The following is an 18,654-nucleotide window of genomic DNA, read 5'->3' as shown; positions in this document are numbered from 1 at the left end:
AAGATAGGGGGACTTTGAAAATTCCTTCAATAGGAATATTGATCGTAGTTCTTTAGATCTTTTTTTTACAAACATTTAAAAATACAATGTATACATATGTAGGTCATGCGTTCAGAAGTCCGTGCAACCTGATTACCTCGATCGGAGAGCAAGCGACAGTAATTTTCTAGACCAGTAAATATACCCCAGTGGTTACTAGTTGAGGAGCGATTGAAACTATTATGGCGTCCAAATGCTTAAATAAATTCATGTCAGCTTTAAATTAAAGACAATAATATACATTGAGAACGCAATGTGAATGAAAGTTACTTCACATAGCCTTTAGTGAACTTTACATTTTTCCTAGTTTTTCAATAAAAATACGAAATACGCTCACAGAGTCAAACATAATGAAGACTCCACCAGCTAATCCCAATAAGATGATACCAAAGTAACCGATGTTGCTCGCTGAAGGTCTGCTGTCCTCGGCACAGGACAGCTTTCGTTTGCTGGCTGAGAGATTGGATACGTTCACGGATAAAGCCTTCAGTCGCTCTTTGAGAATATCATCCACACTGTCATTTGTTTCTTTGCAAACGCAAGAGCACATAGTCTCTATTTCTGTTGTAGACTCGGGAAGGTCAGAAGTTGTTGATGGAGCTGTAATATTTTATAGAAGGCGTCAAAGACATTTCATAAAATCGATACATTGTCAATGTGGACATCTCCAGTCAATTACCTACTATAGTATTGCGTTAAAGCTGCTTTGTCCGATGTTTTGGCTTTACAGTATCAATTATTTTCAATACAAATTAATTATCTTAGAGAGGTATGTACTTCAACTATTTACACCATCAGCATAATCGGTCTCTTTTCAAATATAGATATATTAGAAGTAGAAACATAATTTCTGAATGTCAATGCAAAAAAAAACCTCATGCGTCATAGCAAAATGAAACCAGTTGGTTTCGTTCCTCGCTGTTTGAATATTTTTAGCACACACAGTAGTCATCGAATGTAAACACAAACAAACCTTTTTAACGGTATATTTCACTGCTGGCTCTAAAACGTACTTAATGTGCCATTTTTTACAGATAATTTCTGATATTTTCTGATATTGTACTGTTATTGCTGAGAATTGCTGATATTTACTGCTAATTTTACTGTTGTTACTAATGATTGCTGTTGGTTCTGATATTTACTGATGTTTTTGTTCTGATAATTACTGAAATGCGACCATACCCACCTTGGTATTGGGAAAAAGGTTTTTAAGGCGTTTCACTGTTATGTTAGGTTTGTTTTTGTAAACATACTTTGTGCATTAAATTACCCAAATAAATATCGCCTAAGTGATCTGGGAAACTACTGTATCGCCTTATTATTATACACATACATACAAAACCATCATTTTACAAGGTATAAAAAATTCGACATTCAGTTGGGCCAAGCAGCTTTTTTTCCTGATGTTAAACGTCTTTTATTTTTTAAGTTCAAATTTAAAAAAGACCTTTTGTAGAAAGATGCAGTTATTTTAGCGATTATTCAAGAAAACACTTTTCAGTTCTTTTTAAAATAAGAAATAAACCTATGTAAGCTTTACCAAAAGTCCTATTATTATTTTGAATTACACGCTTTTTTCTGAAATAAAGTATTTCATTAATACGAATGCAACCCATTTTACAAACGAATTTAACGTTTTCCAATTGATATCATGGTACCTCATTTATTCCCGTAAGCAATTAAGTGATCTTTCACAAAATGTTTATTGTGAAATTTCACTCCTCTTATTTTTAAGACATCTGAAAACGATATTCAAATGCTCATAGAACTATTTATATCATTGCTGTCCTGTGCAAAAAAAAATGGTTTAATTTTGCTATGTAATCATCTCAGAAAACAAGTTTTAGGAATTATTATTACTATTCAAATATATGACAAAGTTAAATTAGGAATTTTTAAGAAAGCATATATTTAAGATAAACGGCTTCCCTGAAAAAAACACAGCTTATGTTGCTGTTGACGATAATTTCCATCAAATTCTGTCTCAAAAGATATGCAGAATCCGAGTTTTTCCTTCAAAATTAATCACCACCTTTACAAACTTTTACTGGTAAAACATGAATAATAAGAGTTCAAAAGGGTAAATTATATACCAACTGCCTCCTCGGTTTGTGTCTCACATGAATTAATCTTTGTCCCTGTAAAACAACCGGAGCAAGAAATATTCCAGTTGTAGAACAACCCATCGCGATCGTACAGCTGACACTGGTGTGTTGAATTTGTGTAGGTAAAGTAGGAGCAGCTAGCATCGTTAGTACATCCAAGCTCACAGAAGGAAAGTACAACGGGTTTATAAGTATCGTAGGGAAGGCGATACACAAAACGCCGATTTGTATAAGAGAATGATGTCGTATTAATGCATCCTGAGTGAAAAATAAAAATTAAAAGGAATTAATTTACAAGGCAATTTGTTTAATTTGTAAAAACGGATTTTAATTATATACATATGAATTAATTTTAAAAATTATTCTTGAAAGTCTTACCGTAAACATAAGCCGCTGATATCATGAGAACGTCAATCAATATGTTCTAGGGAAAATACCACAGAAAAACAAATTATTTTATAACTCTTTTTTCTCTGTCTTTGTCTATGTATAATTTGTAGTCTACGTATATCTTACCTTTTTTGTCATGTTTTCGACTAAATGGGTATCACTTTTACTCTGTGGCCTGCAATTTCAGTAATGTAACTTTAAGCATGTAGTCTATCCTATGCAGTTATTCTGACTATTCATCACACAAATTTAAAAAGGACGATCTATACAGGCCAATTGTATTTTTGCTTTCGACAATTGTATTTGAAATAAACAATAAAAAGAAACATGAATTCTATATAGGAATGATATATTTAACATTTTATTGATCAGTAAATAGACAGAAAGGCTTTTATTTTTACAGCAAATACAAATCCATTTTCATTGTTCAATATATTTTACTTTACTCTAGACTTTGACCCGTGTGTGCACGGGTTGACATTGCATATTATATCGGACATTTACGAAATAGATACATCGACACATCGTATTGTTTACATGTCTCAGTACAGGCCTTCACCACAGTAAATATGTGTCCCATATACCCGTAATGTAGCAAAAATTTATACCTATGGACTCCAACTTCAATCTTTTCAAGGTAAATTTAGAAACAATTATGTTTGCTGCGAGAAAAAGTGGGGGCGCTGGACCCTCCCTGATGCTATGTGCCTAATGGTTAGGTCTAACTTTGCAAAAAAATGTAATTTCCGACGCCCATGGGAAATGTAAACTAAAGAGCCTCCTGTGATTTAACGTGAATGTAATGCGCATGCCCAAGATTGTAAAATAAAAAAATATGGACGATTTCCGGATTCTTTACATGAATTTTCGTTGATTATTAATAAGCGAAGCTTGATTGAGAAAAAACAAAAACAAATTGAGAGATATTAGCTGTATTATTAATACCTCTTTATGTTTTTTCTTTGTATAATTAAAGCGAAAAAAAATATTTTTGTCCGTTCTCAGGCTCATGCTGAAAAGTAGTCCAAACTATTCACTGGTAGCGTCCGATTTAGCTCGATAATACTCTTAGAATTCAACTATAATTGTTATCCCAGTCGGAACGTTAAATTGAGAGTCCAATAACGCTTATTTGTTACAAACAACAAATTCAACATTCCTGACAAATAAAATGTTTTTCAATATAATGAAATACCTATTTAGTGGCTATCAGGACGATAGAAAGTGTATTGGCATTTTGAAAACAACTATTTCCTAAGGTGAAGCCTCAAGAAATCGTTTTTTTCTCAAAGGACAATAAACGAAGCCTCCGGAAATAATTGTATCAGGGGAAAATAAACTTGCTACCGTCCTCATTGGAAGTAAATAGATTTATCACAACCACAAGCACTTAGGAAATTGACTTTAACCTTTTTATCTTATATCAAAGAAATTGATATCGATTCTTATTTATTTCATTCTATTTTAAAATAAAATCTAAATATTTCCTTTTATTTGTTCACTTGCTTTTTAATTTTTGAGTTTTAAGGTGGCTAGATCGATAAATTAACAGTCAGATCTACCTTTATTTTCTTAGAGTGATTTTAAATTTGTAAAATATTATTAAGTACAGAAATTTGGAAATAAAAATTTAAATATTTTCGTATCAATGCATACAAAGTTCTTCAACTAAAGTATACATTGTTTTTATCTATATAAATAATCATGGCCATGCATTCAGAACATAATTCCGATATCAAATTTTGAAAGTTTAATGATGACATCTTTGTTAGTACATATGTTTTTCATGGCTTCTTATCAAAGTAGTAAAACATTTTAATCCATTTCATTTTTTTAAAAGATTTTCGGGCTAGTATGTTATTGTTTATAATATTATTATTGCTCTTTGTTATCTTAGATATGGCACGCCAAATTCACAAAAATGAGCTAACCATAGTTTCACAGTCGAAACTAGGTTTATCAACTGTTAACTATAGTTCATGGATCCTATACTATAGTTAAGGATTCGTTAACTATTGTTTACATCTGTGAAACTATATTTCATGAATGTCAACTATAGTTTACGAATGATAATCATAGTTTATCTATCTGTAAAAAAAACGTTAACAGTAGATTTTGCTGATAAATATAGATTCACATTTGTTAATCATAATTTACAATCGTAAACTATAGTTAAGAGTTGTTAATCCATCCATTTGTGAAACCACATTTATCAGACAAATTCACAAAAAATGAGCTAAACATAGTTTCATAGTCGAAAAATTAGGTTTATCGACTGTTAACTATAGTTTACGGATCGAAAACTATATAAAGTTAACGACGTTAATCTATATTTAACGTCTGTAAACTATAGTTAACGCGATAATCTATGTTTCACATTTGTTAACTATAGTTAACACTGAAAACAATCATTTGCGAGTGTTAAACATAGTTTATCTGATAAATATAGTTACACTATTGTGAAACTATGATTAACAACTCTAAACTATAGTTCACGAATGCAAATTGTATCTGATAAATATAGTTTCACAATCGTGAAACTATATTTATCAACTCTAAACTATAGTTTACGAATGTAAACTATAGTTTACAGATGTGAATCTATATTTATAAGCAAAATATATTGTTAACGTGTATTTCCAGACATAAAAACATAGATTTGCATTCGTAAACTATAGTTTACAGATGTGAAATATAGATTAACGTCGGTAACTATAGTTTAGGATCCATTAACTATAGTTAACAGCCGAAAAACCTAGTTTATCGACTGTGAAACTATTTTTTGCTAATTTGTGTGAATTTGGCGTGCTTTAGATTTGTAAACCGTAGTTTACTGGTCATAAAACCCTATTTATCAGATAAACTATGTTTAACAACCGCAAATGATTGTTTTCAGTGTTAACTTTACTTTACAAATGTGAAACATAGATTATCGCGTTAACTGTCGTTTACAGATGTGAAATATAGATTAACGTCTTTAACTATAGTTTACGATCCGAAAATTATAGTTAACAGTCGATAAACCTAGTTTATCGACTGTAAAACTATGTTTAGCTCATTTTTTATGAATTTGGCGTGCCATACTTAGAGGGAAAATTAATATGAATGAGTAAAATATAGACATACATGTAACTGTATTTTTGCAGTCTTCATTTTATCAACTTAACTCTTAAAATTTACTATTCACATTTCTTCTTGTCTACATTTATCGGAGAAAAACAATTAAAATTCCAATGTGAAATTAATCAATATTACTTTTGCAGCTACAGTTGACTACTGTGTTATTTATCATCTAAACATTACATAATATTTTTCGTCAATACAACCGTTAATGTGAACACATCTAATTAAAAAAATACGAGAGCGAAACTGTGATATTTGCTGTTTATTAAACTTTGTGAGCAATGTCTCCTTTGCATACTGTTGATATAACGTCCAACAAGATGGCGAAACATCTTTACAAACCGAAAAACAACAACTATTCCAGTAAGATGAGTCCAAAGTAACCAATGTTGTTTGCTGAGCGTCTTTAATCCTCGACACAGGGCAATATTTGTTTGGTCGCCGACAGATGATTTGTTCACGGATTAAGCCTTCAGTCGCTCTTTGAGAATATAGCAAGTCTGTCGTTTGTTTCTTTGCAGACACAGGAACACGTGGGCTCTACATGTGAAGTTCTGTAAACAAATGTTCGCGACCAAGCCTTATCCAACCCCGTGTTGTTATAACAACCATACGTCAAGGACTGATTCGCAGTAAGAAATATTCGCAACGACGAGGCTCTTGCTTACTTCGCAAAAACTTTTCGCACGCAGTTTACAGACAGTAGTTTGCTAGGGGAGTTTATGTCCTGTTGTTTTATTTGTTGTCATTGGTCGTGGTGTTGCTGGAACTGTAATAAAGTGAAAGTTACAATATTAAACGTTTAAAACTTTTAATAATTTATGTGAGAATGTTAAATTAGATAAGGGTATCGATCACCAGTTTTTCCTTGTTATAGTATGGTGTGCCTGTGTTTTGGGGTTTTTTTTTAAACTTCAGGGAAAAAAAACTGTTCAGTTTTTTCTTCAATTAAAAAGAATCTTTATGATAACACCATGAGATAAAAAGAGGATGAACACCAACTGAGAACAGTAAAAGCATTAGTGAGATATGTACTGTAATTATCCCCAACCCCCAAGTATCTTGATCCCCTGGACTTTATTTAAAAATATTCTTGTCTTCAAGCACCTGTGGATCTAGCCACCTTAAAACTCCAAAATTAAATTGCGAGTAAACAAATAAACTATTGTCAAAGAATAAATACTTAGAATTTTTTTTTACAAAAGATTTATCTTTTTTAGGGGATTTTGTGTCTCATATTAAGCATTAAATAAATAAGAATCAATATCATTTATTTTTCTCACATAATTGGTAGAGGAAGATGATGACGTGTTTTTTATTGTCCATGTGACTTTCATTGATCACGTGATAGTTATCAAAATATATAGTAATAGGTATTAAAACGATGTGGAACTCAAGTTGTTTTAATCGTTTAAATAATCTATAGATATGATAATGAAGACGTATTCGGTTTGAATTTGGCCCAAACAACCCCAATTTTTCAGGGGGGATGCTTTTAGTAGACTGACATATTTTGATAAGTTATGATATGTAAAATTTCCAAATTAAGAGCACATAGTTTGGGAGAAATTTAGCGCTTTAATCTTAAAAATGACGATGTGCATTATGATAAGTGGGTAATATAATCAAAATAATTTTATTTTCTAATTATTATTATATTAAAGTTAATGATTATTGAATAAATCCATTCTTCTATCACATTTTGTTGATTAATCAAAAACTTCCAAATTTGAAATGTTGATTTTATCAATATTTCTGTAAAGTTATAAAATAGCTATGTAAAATGCCAATGTTATGAATTATTTTATCATCTATATCTGTTCTAAAAAAAAAAATATTGAAATAAATTCCATCAAATTGTTTAATAATTTCAGTAAATTGAAAATGTCGGGGAAAAAAATCATAATTCGAAAAAAAGGAGGGGTAATTGTATCAAAGAATCGTTCATGCAAGGCACGAAAGTGGCCACAAAAACAATGTTTGTTGTAGAGGACACTTGAGAGTTGATGTGTGCAAAAAAAGTACAACATTTCATTGACACATAATTTTTCACAGCAACATAATGGTCCACCTAAAGAACTTTGATTATCCATGAAGCGTCAAATTTGAAAAGTTAATATTTTACCTCTCATATGGATTGGCACATAAGTGATAAAACATTTTAACACATCAAAGCAGTGGTCTATCCTATGGCTGACGTGACTTTCAAAGAAACCGAGCCGTAGGTGGGCGTACTGTAAATGTACATGTATCTCCTTAACACTTGCATAAATATCCGGCACAGTGTTGATTTCTTTTGTAAGAGTTTGACATTTAAAGTTTTCCTGGCAAAACAATTGACGACGCTGAGAGTATTGTCAAGATAAATCAGTCTGCAATGAGTATCAAGTACTTCAATTCGATCAATATATATAGATGAAATTCCAATTTTATAACTTAGTATTCATCATGTTTGGGGGTTGATTTTAATCACTCTCCTATGCAGTTACTAGGGCAAACCGGAAGTGAAACGGTGTTAGATCTAAGCACAATTAAGACTTCGTACTTTTAGATATTTTTAAAATATCGATAAATTCGATGTAATGTATTCAGAAGCATTGTTTTTCAAGGAAACTTTATTTCTTGAAAATGGTCAGATTTTAAAAGGTACAAACAAATAAGATATTTTTTGTAATCGTGTGCTTTTTTGCTTTAGAGTTTGGTGACGTTCCTTCTATCTTTAAATATTAAACCTGTCAACATGATTCACATATGGGATTTTCAGTCTCTTGTTCGGAATTCTTGTCAGAAAAGCCCGATAATTCATAAAAGACAAAAATGTGCTTGATTATTCAAATATAGCTAAGAAACTACTTGCCAAGCAAAATTATATATTTTTTATTTTAAAATAAAAAATAATAAATACATGTGTAAAATCAACTCCCGGCAGTACTGTTTTGTTTATCAAAGAGAAACCAATTTAATTTCTAAAATCAAATTCAATCAATAACTAAGGTTCGTTAATGATTAAGGTTGAGCATGCATCAATGAAAAACAAATTGAAGACTCGATCTCGCACGATACTTAATTTTTCCCTTTTTAAATACCCAGGTCATAGGAGTGTTGTAAACCTGTCTCGGTGTTTTATGAAAAACTTTTTATAAGTCCGAAAGATAGTTTTGAAATTAATTAACACCCGTATGAAGTGTTATTTTATCATCTTAGTCCGGTTTTTTAAAATAATAATTTTCCCTTTTCTACGAAAAAAATTGTATTTGGCATTCGATAGGTTCTTTATTCCAAGACTTACGGAAAATTTTAAATTTAAATGTAAAAGCAATGTGAAAATCATAGTAGGTTTATTTGGAAAGTTTAAAAAAAAAAAAAAAAAAAAACAACATTCTGTTTAAGGCTAGAAAAACAAACCACATGTGATAAATGTGAACATATACAAGAGTGAAACTGGGAAAACTGATGTTTAATTAATTATTCAACGTGTCCACCGTCTCCTTTTCATAATTTTGATTTAACGCCCAATACGACGGCGAAACATGTTCACACAGTCAAACACAACAAATATTCCGCCTAGTAACCCCAGTAATATGAGTCCAAAGTAACCGATGTTGTTCGCTGTAGCTCTGTTGTCCTCGGCACAGGACAGCTTTCGTTTGGTGGCTGAGAGATTGGATACATTCACAGTTAAAGCCTTTAGTCGCTCTTTGAGAATATCATCCACACTGGCGTTTGTTTCTTTGCAAACACAGGAGCAAATTGTGTTAAGTGTTGTTGTTGTTGTTGTTGCTGCTGTTGTTGTTGTTGTTTGAACTGTAATGTTTTAGAAGGTATGAACATTTCTTTTTATCCCAACGGTTAGTTAAACATAATATTAATTTTTGTTAAAGTAAAAATGGTAGGCGATATGGCAACCCAAATTGATTGATTCATTGATTGATTTATTTATTTATTTCATTAGTTTTTGTTTGAATCTAAGAATTATGCGACCAATTTTCTTTGAATAAAACCATTTGGTAGCTCTATGGGAAAGGGAGAGTTGAGAAAATTACTTAGTTGATTTAAAATAAGTTAAAATGAACAAGATGCATATCACAGATGAAACCGGCATTGGCAGTTGTTCAATGATGTATGCATTATTGGCAAACACAAATTTAAGTTAATTGATGGGCAGCGTAGAACTCTCAAAGAAAACAGAATATGTACTAGAACTACTTTTTATCAACCTACTTTACAAACGCAAATGAAGTTCGCTGTAAAATTTGAACAGAAGATAAAATATCAAAGTGACATACCAGGTATAATTGTTGTTTCTTCGGGCTGTGTTAGGCATATCTCTTCTTTTATTCCTATGAAACAACCACTACAAGATTCACGCCACTTAGTGGATTCAATCTTGTCAAATATCTGACAATTTTTTGTGTCGTTGGTAAATTTGAAGTAAGCACATTTCGAGTCATTGGTACATTTGATTTCGCAGTAGGAGAAAACGACAGGTTCATAGACAACGTACGGATCATCTTTCGGACTTGAGCGAACTGTGTAAGAATATGAGATGGTATTCAGACATCCAGCTGTTTTAAAAAACAAAATAAATATTAACTGGTATTTGCTTTGGGTGCTTTTTCTTCTTCTTCTTACCTGTTTAAATTATTTTTTGTTTTGTTCAGATATTTTATTTATTTTTGACTGTGAAGATGACAATTTTTAATTTGAAGGTAAAGCTATATTTAAAGACAAATTTGATATCTTTTTATGACGGATTATATCTTAGTTCGGACGAAACAGAATGAAGTAATTATATGGACGACTGAGGAACTTGTTTTGTAAAGAGAGGGGAAAGAGGAACAGAAATAATTTGTCTGAAAAAAATACGGTCAATCCCCTAGTTTGTCTGAACAAACACCCGAATTTGTCCATTTCTACCGTAAATAACTTTATATTTTAATAAAAGTGTTTTAGAATGTTGTTAATTAAATTGTTTTAAATTTCTTACCGTAAACACACGCTACAGACATCAACACAATGCGAAGAAAGGGATTCTGAAAAAGAAAAAGAAACCAAAACAAACAATGATAAGTAAAATCTTGTTTTAAAAGATTGTTGCTTTTCCAACCTTTCTTTTTAACATGTCTTCTAAAAATTTATGATTTCCTTTTGCTTTAGACTTAAACTTCCACTTACGCCACTTATTCTGACCATTTCACATGCACAAATTAAAAAACTGCCTTTCCAGAAAAGCCAATTCAGATACTCAAATTTTGTTTGCACTCACAGCTTTTTATTTAAGATGAAAAAAAAACGTTTTGTTTAGTTTTTGTTTTTTATAAAGAGTAATTTGCATATTCTATCATTGTTTAGATAATCGACTTAATAACTTCCCTTCTTTGCATTTAACGCAATCCATTTGTAAATTGTTCAATATGTTGTTTACTTGACATACCTTTTTTGAGAGAGAGAGAGAGAGAGAGAGAGAGAGAGAGAGAGAGAGAGAGAGAGAGAGAGAGAGAGAAGCAGACAGACAGACAGAGACAGTTAGACAGACAGAGAAAGATACAGAAAGAAAGACAGACAGACAACACAGGGAGAGACAGAGAAAGACAGAGAGAGAGAGGCAGAGACAGAATGAAACAGAGAGACAGACAGGGAAAGACAGACAGACAGACAGACAATTGAAAGACAAACAGGTAGCTGCAGATCTGTAGCTCCTGGTCTGAAAAAATCCATCCGATTAGTTTCAGACCGGGAACTACGGACCTGCAGCTAACAAACAGGTAAACAGGTAGACAGAAGGATTTTGCTTAAGGAGGTCCACAAGTACATTCATGCGTTAAACATTCATTTGTAAAAGTATTCGTTATATTCATGTACAATTATAACAGTTACACCACCATTATCTTAACTTTAAAACCTGTGTTTTGTTACATTTCATTATATTTAATCGTAAGAACATCAAGGATGAAAAAACCGTAAGTGAAATTGAAAAACATAAATCTTGGACTTTTTCATACGATAAATTGCCCCAAGTGTCTGTTTCCGCCATGTTTTTCACAATATTTCGACAGTCATAAATCAGGGACGTAGCACTACCCCCCCCCCCCCTTTTCCCCACGGATTAGGAGTTTGATGATTTTGAGAAGAAGTTCCTTTTTTTTCTTTTTTTTTAAGCTTGTCAAGATTTTTTGATGAGTATGCCCCCCCCCCTCCACTTTCCAAAACTAAGCTACGTGCCTGTAAATACTTTTGTATCAACTAATTCACTACTTTTATTCATATATTAGAGGAATTTACCCAAGTCTACAGTCTTTAAAGAGAGATGTTAATATAGATTTGTTATAGGTTATAATCATTTATTGCTTGCAGTATGTAAAGATGAAAAAATACGTTTAATTTTTTTTTTTTTTTTGCAACTGTACGCGTTTATTTTCATATTAACCAACAAAAAAAATTATGGTTCAAATGAACAATGAATAAACCAACTCATTTTCATTAGAAAACAATTTTTAGTATCGAATTTTCTGTACCATCAGATATTTAACAGAGTGCATCAGCTTTACGCAGTCCCATTACTTTAAGTGATGGGAGTTTACTTAGATAGTTAAGTAATCTAAAAGTTAGTTTTTTGTTCATATACGTTGTTGGTTCAGGTAAGTACAAACCACTTAGTTATTTCAAAGTGTGCCCTTTTATTTGTTTACTACCGGAATTCCCATTCCGTAACAGAAGTGGAGGGTTTTGTTTGGGGTTTTTTTTGACGCATTAGAACATTATAGATATTTTAAGAAAAGAGCGCAATACCAATATTTTTCTATTCATTAACTGGCATTCAAGCGAATCAGTTATCAACGACTTCATATACATGCAAGCTTTTTATGTCCATAAAGATCGAAGATTGTGTACAATTATGTATATTTATCTTGTCCGTCTTTTCTGTCTGGCAAAATGTTTAATTATACCTGCACTTTCTAAAGAAAGTTCGGGTATATTGTTGTTACCCTGTTCCGTCCGTCTGTCCGTCCGTCTGTCACGTTTTACTTTCTCAAACTGCTCTTACATCTTATAAACCAGCAAACTGAACTCTTGGAGTTTGATTTGGGGTGTCATGTTGTTTTGTAAAAAGGTTTCCAAAATTCACTGGTAGTCCTGGGGGTCAAATAATTTGTAAAAAATGACGTTTTTTCACAAAAAACCTTCTTCCTCGAACTCCTCCTACATTTTCAACAGTAGACAAATCACCTCTTGGAATATGTTTTAGGGTATCCTATAGATGCGCAATAAGGTTTCGGAATTTTCAATTTTGTCCTGAAAAGGATTAGTTAACATGCATAAACATTTCTTTTGTGGTGATCAGCTAAAGGGATTCATATTGTGCTCTAATTGGATTATCAATATGATGTTGACCAATATAGGTAAGCATAATACATGTATAGTGACTATTATAGTAGCACAATATTATGAGACACCAGTATGTGCATAAGTATTACTTTCACTGTCTAAATAAGTGATCTCCCTTTGCTAGCATACTGTATCATCATCTTTTAATATCTAGATAAGTTTATCATCGTCACCTATCCTATCGCATTTGTAAAGTTTCTGTCATTTAAATTGCAAAAGTTATTTTTTGCATTTGTCAGACTTACAGTATTGAGTTGACCCCATATTGACCCTGTAACAGTTTCGTATTAAATTTGTGTATTTCATGTATAAGTAAGTGTACAGACTTATAATTTTTATATGAGTTATAGTAGGAAGGAAGGGGTCTTTCTTTCTTAATGTATTACAATGCATCAAATACAATGTAGGTCATGACCCTATGGGATTGTCCTGACCCCATGAAATAGGAAAATACAAAATATCTTCGTATGTCATTATGATGCATCAAATGTTGTGTAAAGTACATGACCCCCAGGTGTTGTCTTTAACCCCCCCCCCCCCCTTATGAAATAGGAAATGATGATACACTGTATATTTTGATAACTTTTGAGATCCTCATCCCTAAACCATATAATTTTATTCTTGCTCGTTGTGTCATTGCACATCAAATTGTATATAGGTTATGCCCTGACCCTGACATTCTAGAACTAGAAAAAAATAATGTATTTTATCTTATTCGTATGTTAGTATTTGATCCATGTGGGTAATTCCTAGCCGATGCTTTGTTTAGGACATGTATGTACATCTAATCGAAAAGCTGGGTAAAACTAGTACCAGCAATTGAGACCTGTATACCTGTGTTGTGTACATAACTTCAGACAACGATCAGTTATTTGTAACATGCATGTATTTTTATGACCTATTCTTCAAAACCTTTTCTGAATATGAAAAACACATACATGTATATAAACCACCTGAAACCCATCTAATCGAAGAGCTGGGTAAAACTAGTATCCGCAATTGAGACCTGTAGACCTGTGTTAAATTATTGTTTACATAACTTCAGACAAAGATCAGTTATTTGTAACATGCATATATTTTCATGACCTATTATTCAAAACCTATATTATGAGGAAAATAACAGCTTTAAGGTGGTGCAGGACACCTGCATATGGTGATGTATACTTCCTATTGAATTAAACAATAAAGTATAAATATAATATTTTTCCCCCAAATAATGTTACCGTACGGGTTAGAGCAGTTACATGTCTGTAAGGGCATTGGAGTCCGAGGTGTATTTTTGGTAATTTTACTATTGATTTAAATGAATTTTCTTTGGGGGGTGGTGGGGAGGGTCTGGACCCATCACTCCCACCTCTTTTCTAAATCCGTGCACACGATTATGTACATGTAGGCACACAGAAGCAAATCTAAAGCCGGAAACCGCCGCGGAGAGCGGGCATAATTTAATTTTGTTTGTAATAATTATATAGACCAGTATACTTTCTATGACATGAAAAGTTAAAATTATTGATTAACTTAAAATTCACATGCAAAGAGTTCAACACCAAATTGCACATAAAGTGCTGCTCATGTGTTTTTATCATATGGGAAGGGATCTCATCCTTCAGTTATGAAAATTATAATTTTTAAATGTATTACCGGAACTTGCATGTGGCCTTCATTTTTAATTAAACAGTGTTATTTAGGGGCAAACACTTAGTGCGGGTATTACTGTCTAATGACAGCATCTAGTTTTGTTTGAACTTATATTTATCTTGCTGAGCTTTGCATATACATGTTTATTCTACAATAAGTGATCTTTTATATGTACTGCTAATACATTCGGTGTTCTGGTCTATTTTTAAAATATATTTATTAGTATAAGATCGCAAAGTACATGTATACTCTTTCGATATCAGAATTTGCTCTTTAATAACCTCAAATGTATTATACATGCGTCCGTGTTAGCCCTCTATTTTATAAACGTTGAAATAGCAGCTAATATATTCAAAACCAATAATAAAAACTTTATACATATACAAATATTTTAAAGAAGATGCATGTAAACTTAAGTCTAGCTAATACTAGTTGCCTAAATGCTCCCAAACAATTTGAAGTAAACTAGTTCATCAAATTGTTGGGAGCATTTGGACAACTGCTCCATGTTAAAGATATTAGATTTAGTAACATCAAGTGCCTACTTTGTACAAATACATCGGATTATTCATAACATCATTGTGGCCACGTTTTGGGGCATCGTCTCACCTTATTTTTAATGATCGTTTCGCGTTTCGAAATAAAGATTTTTTTCAAACAACGAACTGCAATGATTAAAACTTTTAAATTTTCAGTTTAAATGCAAATTCATTGCAAACAAGTTTCCCCAAAAGGAAAATCTGACTAAACGGTAAAAAATGCAATGCTTATCTCGACTGCAAACTTTAATTTCAATATGTATCTACATTCTGCAAATTCGATTAAAGGAATAATACACACGAAGACATGTACATATGTAAAATCAACCGAACACTGGATTATTCCTCTCTCTGTACCTTACAAACCTATCTAAGCATGTACATATGTATGTACGATATTTCTATTTACATGTATATGTTAAAATCGGCAATACTCAAGCTTAATCCCTACGGTCTCGCATAACTCAGTGATTTTGCGTTTCCGTTTTTATTTAAGTGTCGGAAAAATCTTATTATGCGTCACTTTTAAAACCATTCACCCCTTAAACTGAAAAATTTAGGGCTCGATCAATAACACCCAATGTTCCTTGTCATGTGATCACGTTGGCGGTGAACCACCGATCTGATTCGAATTAAAGCTTTCAGAACAAAGAATCTCGAAAGGAAGTAAATCAACAAATGAAAATTATTGTGAGTGCTTTGGCTTCTTTAATAACTTTTACCATGAATGGCAGTGGTAAAGTTAAACTTTTGTCACAATAAACGGGAAGTTTGGGACGGCTGAAATCTGAATCACCCAACCACAAAACATGTTTAAGCTGATAGTTCATGGCGCCTTGCTTGAAGTGATAGGTTGTGTAATTGACTAGTTTAACTCGGTATTCCTACCTCTCCCCATTTCATAAACAACAGAATACATACTATTCAAAAACGATTACGACCATCATCTTCATACTCTCTTGCTTTATAAGGCTGGAAAACCTCCCTTTGGGTAACCCTCGATGCACCGCATTACTCTATAGATTGTAAATAGCTTTAACATCGTCGGAAACCCACGGCCAGTCTAGCATACGTATATACTTTGTAAGCGTATGCCAGTCTGGTCGTGGGTTTCCGACGATGTATCTTGACTCGAAATGTAACGAACTCTCAACCAAATATTATCTTGATTTAAAATGATCATATTTTTTTCTCATCCTTGTTATAGATAAATCCTTGTGGTTCACACGTTATTTCTCATGTCACATCATGACATCTTCCGCTGTAATCAATCAATTAATTAAAACTGCATCGTTTATTTTTTAATCGTTCAAAAATGAACTTTTAATCGTTTTAGATAATTATTATAAAATTTTAATTAAGTGTTATACATGATGTATTGTCATTAAAACCTTTCACCCTCCCCCCCCCCTTCAAAAAATCGTATAACATTTTCTGTTATTATTAAATACATGTATTAATATGATTTTAAGTACACAACTTGATTGATGGTGACCTATAAAGTCATTATGTACAATACAATTTTAATTTTTTTTTGTAAACCAACTAATCTTGTCATCACACATTATTCTGCAAACAAACCAGTCTTTTTGCTGTTTCTTGCATTTGAATACTGGAGGGTGAAATGAATTGCAACAAAATAGTTTATAATGGTAAAGCGCAAAATCAAGTCGCCGTGAATAAAAATTGGTTTGCAGTATGTTTACAATATAATATTTTTTTTTACAGATGATCACAAAGCTCGTTGTTTGCGATGAAAAGCTTATAATCTCTCGTATGATTTCAGTGTAGTTGAGCTTATTTTGTTACTTTATGGGCAAATAGAAAATATCAACAATAATTGATCTTAAGCGTTGAGTCCTAGTCCTTCTGTCTGTTGGATGGTACTCTAAAACACTTTTTTAGTTTTAGAAGAAACAACAACACGTCTTGCCAAGGCATGCTTTGACTGGAGGTGTAACAAATATCAAAAGCAGTGGCTTAATGCTAAAGTTTATGATCCAGGGCAAGGGGTTAATCCTGAATATTCTGAATTCTGACGAAGTCGTGAGTTCTTTGAGCCAGTCAGGTAAATTGGAACCCCAGATCAGGTACACAGAAATTAAGACCACCTCTTGTAAACAGGCCAAGTTGAAAAGGGTCAACATAATAGTGATGACCACTGCCATACTCTTGCGTACGTAGTAAAAATTGTTTCTGATGCTCAGTCGCATGAAGTGGAGAACGAAGCTGGGAATCAGTGGAAATGACGTCATGGCAAGTCTTAGATAAAGATGTGCAATAGAAAAGTTTACGACAAGCTGTTGGTACTCTGTTGTAAGGCTGTAGTCAGACGATTCAATATCGATGAACAAGGGTGCAGTAAAGGAAACCCCCGCCGCCATCCCAATAAAGAAAAATATAACATTGGAAACGATTATTTTTTTCCAAAGTCTTCCATAATTTGTTTCTTTTTGCAGACGATAGCGCACCACTGTCAGTAGGATGGCATTGAGACAGGACCACATGGTTGTGCAGATTATAAATGTCATATTCACCGCCAGCACCATGTCAAACAGTACGATGACTTCTGTAACGTACCCGGTTATAGAGTAGGAAATCAATGCCATTGTGTCCGAAACAAGAACACACGCCAAGGCGACGAAGATGTCAGAATGGAGTTTCTTGTCAAAAACAATCTTCAGGAAAGCGACAATATTTCCAAAAAGTCCGATGCCTGCTATGATTATGCCTGATAAGGCAAAGGCGTAAGTGGAACCATCAAAACACGACCAAAGTTGGTTCTGATAAAAACCGTCTTCAGAACACCCTTTATTGTATTCTTGTACGAAATATTCCTTGATGGCATCTTTCCCGTATGTGGGGATGGCTGTGCTTCCATTGGAAATGTTGATTGTTTCGTTAGTGGAATTTACAGTCGCCGTTGGAATAAAAGTAGATGTTGAAATGTTACCATCCATCTTACAAGTGCTCACTTTATATCGTCATAGAATGATTGTTCATCACTTAAAACTCCAGACGCGTCTTATAAACTGTAAAAAACATTCGTGTGTTCCTTTTTAGGTTTTTCAGGAAAATCTATATACACAGTAAACAAACTGTCTTGTACTTATGAAATCGCGTCCGCTTTTAAAGCAACGTTCGAGTGTTGGCTATAACAGTAATGTGTGAGTCACACTTGAAAGGAAATCCGCACTGCGTATTTGTCAGGATTACGTACTGGTTTACACTGCTAGGTCTTCATCATTTCCCCCTCAGTTTCTCTACACGTCAATACACAGTTCATGTCAACTTGAGCTAAGAACTCAACGTATTTTACTGTAGTCCTTCAGTATTCGACAACTTTATAAAAATACATATGCGCTCACATATTGACCGCGATTTTAACTCACCCCTCCCTTTAGGAAGGAAGTATTTAGTTGGTCATAATAATG

The 18,654-nt window shown here is 32.8% G+C and overlaps 2 protein-coding genes across 2 annotated transcripts; both read right to left on the bottom strand.

The window, feature by feature from the left end:
* Positions 1 to 35: 35 nt before the first annotated feature.
* LOC128186307 (uncharacterized) lies at positions 36 to 2,795 on the bottom strand. Its single transcript, XM_052856138.1, has 4 exons — positions 2,661 to 2,795; positions 2,523 to 2,568; positions 2,133 to 2,402; positions 36 to 639 (listed from the first exon to the last, which is right to left on the bottom strand). Exons 1-4 carry the CDS (start codon positions 2,670 to 2,672, stop codon positions 332 to 334), a joined length of 636 nt encoding a protein of 211 aa, XP_052712098.1. The 5' UTR covers positions 2,673 to 2,795; the 3' UTR covers positions 36 to 331.
* A 6,266-nt stretch (positions 2,796 to 9,061) lies between these two features.
* Positions 9,062 to 18,180, bottom strand: LOC128192034 (uncharacterized). The gene is made up of 4 exons (XM_052864437.1): positions 17,692 to 18,180; positions 10,645 to 10,690; positions 9,944 to 10,186; positions 9,062 to 9,461 (listed from the first exon to the last, which is right to left on the bottom strand). Exons 1-4 carry the CDS (start codon positions 18,178 to 18,180, stop codon positions 9,163 to 9,165), a joined length of 1,077 nt encoding a protein of 358 aa, XP_052720397.1. The 3' UTR covers positions 9,062 to 9,162.
* Between the last annotated feature and the right edge of the window lie 474 nt (positions 18,181 to 18,654).

This window comes from Crassostrea angulata, chromosome 1, assembly GCF_025612915.1.
Source record: "Crassostrea angulata isolate pt1a10 chromosome 1, ASM2561291v2, whole genome shotgun sequence".
NCBI classification, from domain to species: Eukaryota; Metazoa; Mollusca; class Bivalvia; order Ostreida; family Ostreidae; genus Magallana; species Magallana angulata.
This window is presented reverse-complemented; position numbering and strand designations above follow the sequence as displayed.

What these genes read in the sequence shown, in the direction of transcription:
- LOC128192034 (XM_052864437.1), bottom strand. Translation starts at nt 18,180, where the DNA reads ATGGATGGTAACATTTCAACATCTACTTTTATTCCAACGGCGACTGTA. An exon ending in ATGCCATCCTACTGACAGTG is followed by an intron (nt 10,691 to 17,691) that starts GTGCGCTATCGT and finishes TTTCTTTTTCAG; the next exon opens with AATCCCTTTCTTCGCATTGT. An exon ending in AGAAACAACAATTATACCTG is followed by an intron (nt 9,462 to 9,943) that starts GTATGTCACTTT and finishes AAAACATTACAG; the next exon opens with TTCAAACAACAACAACAACA.
- LOC128186307 (XM_052856138.1), bottom strand. An exon ending in ATCAGCGGCTTATGTTTACG is followed by an intron (nt 2,403 to 2,522) that starts GTAAGACTTTCA and finishes TTTTTCACTCAG; the next exon opens with GATGCATTAATACGACATCA. An exon ending in ACAAACCGAGGAGGCAGTTG is followed by an intron (nt 640 to 2,132) that starts GTATATAATTTA and finishes AAAATATTACAG; the next exon opens with CTCCATCAACAACTTCTGAC.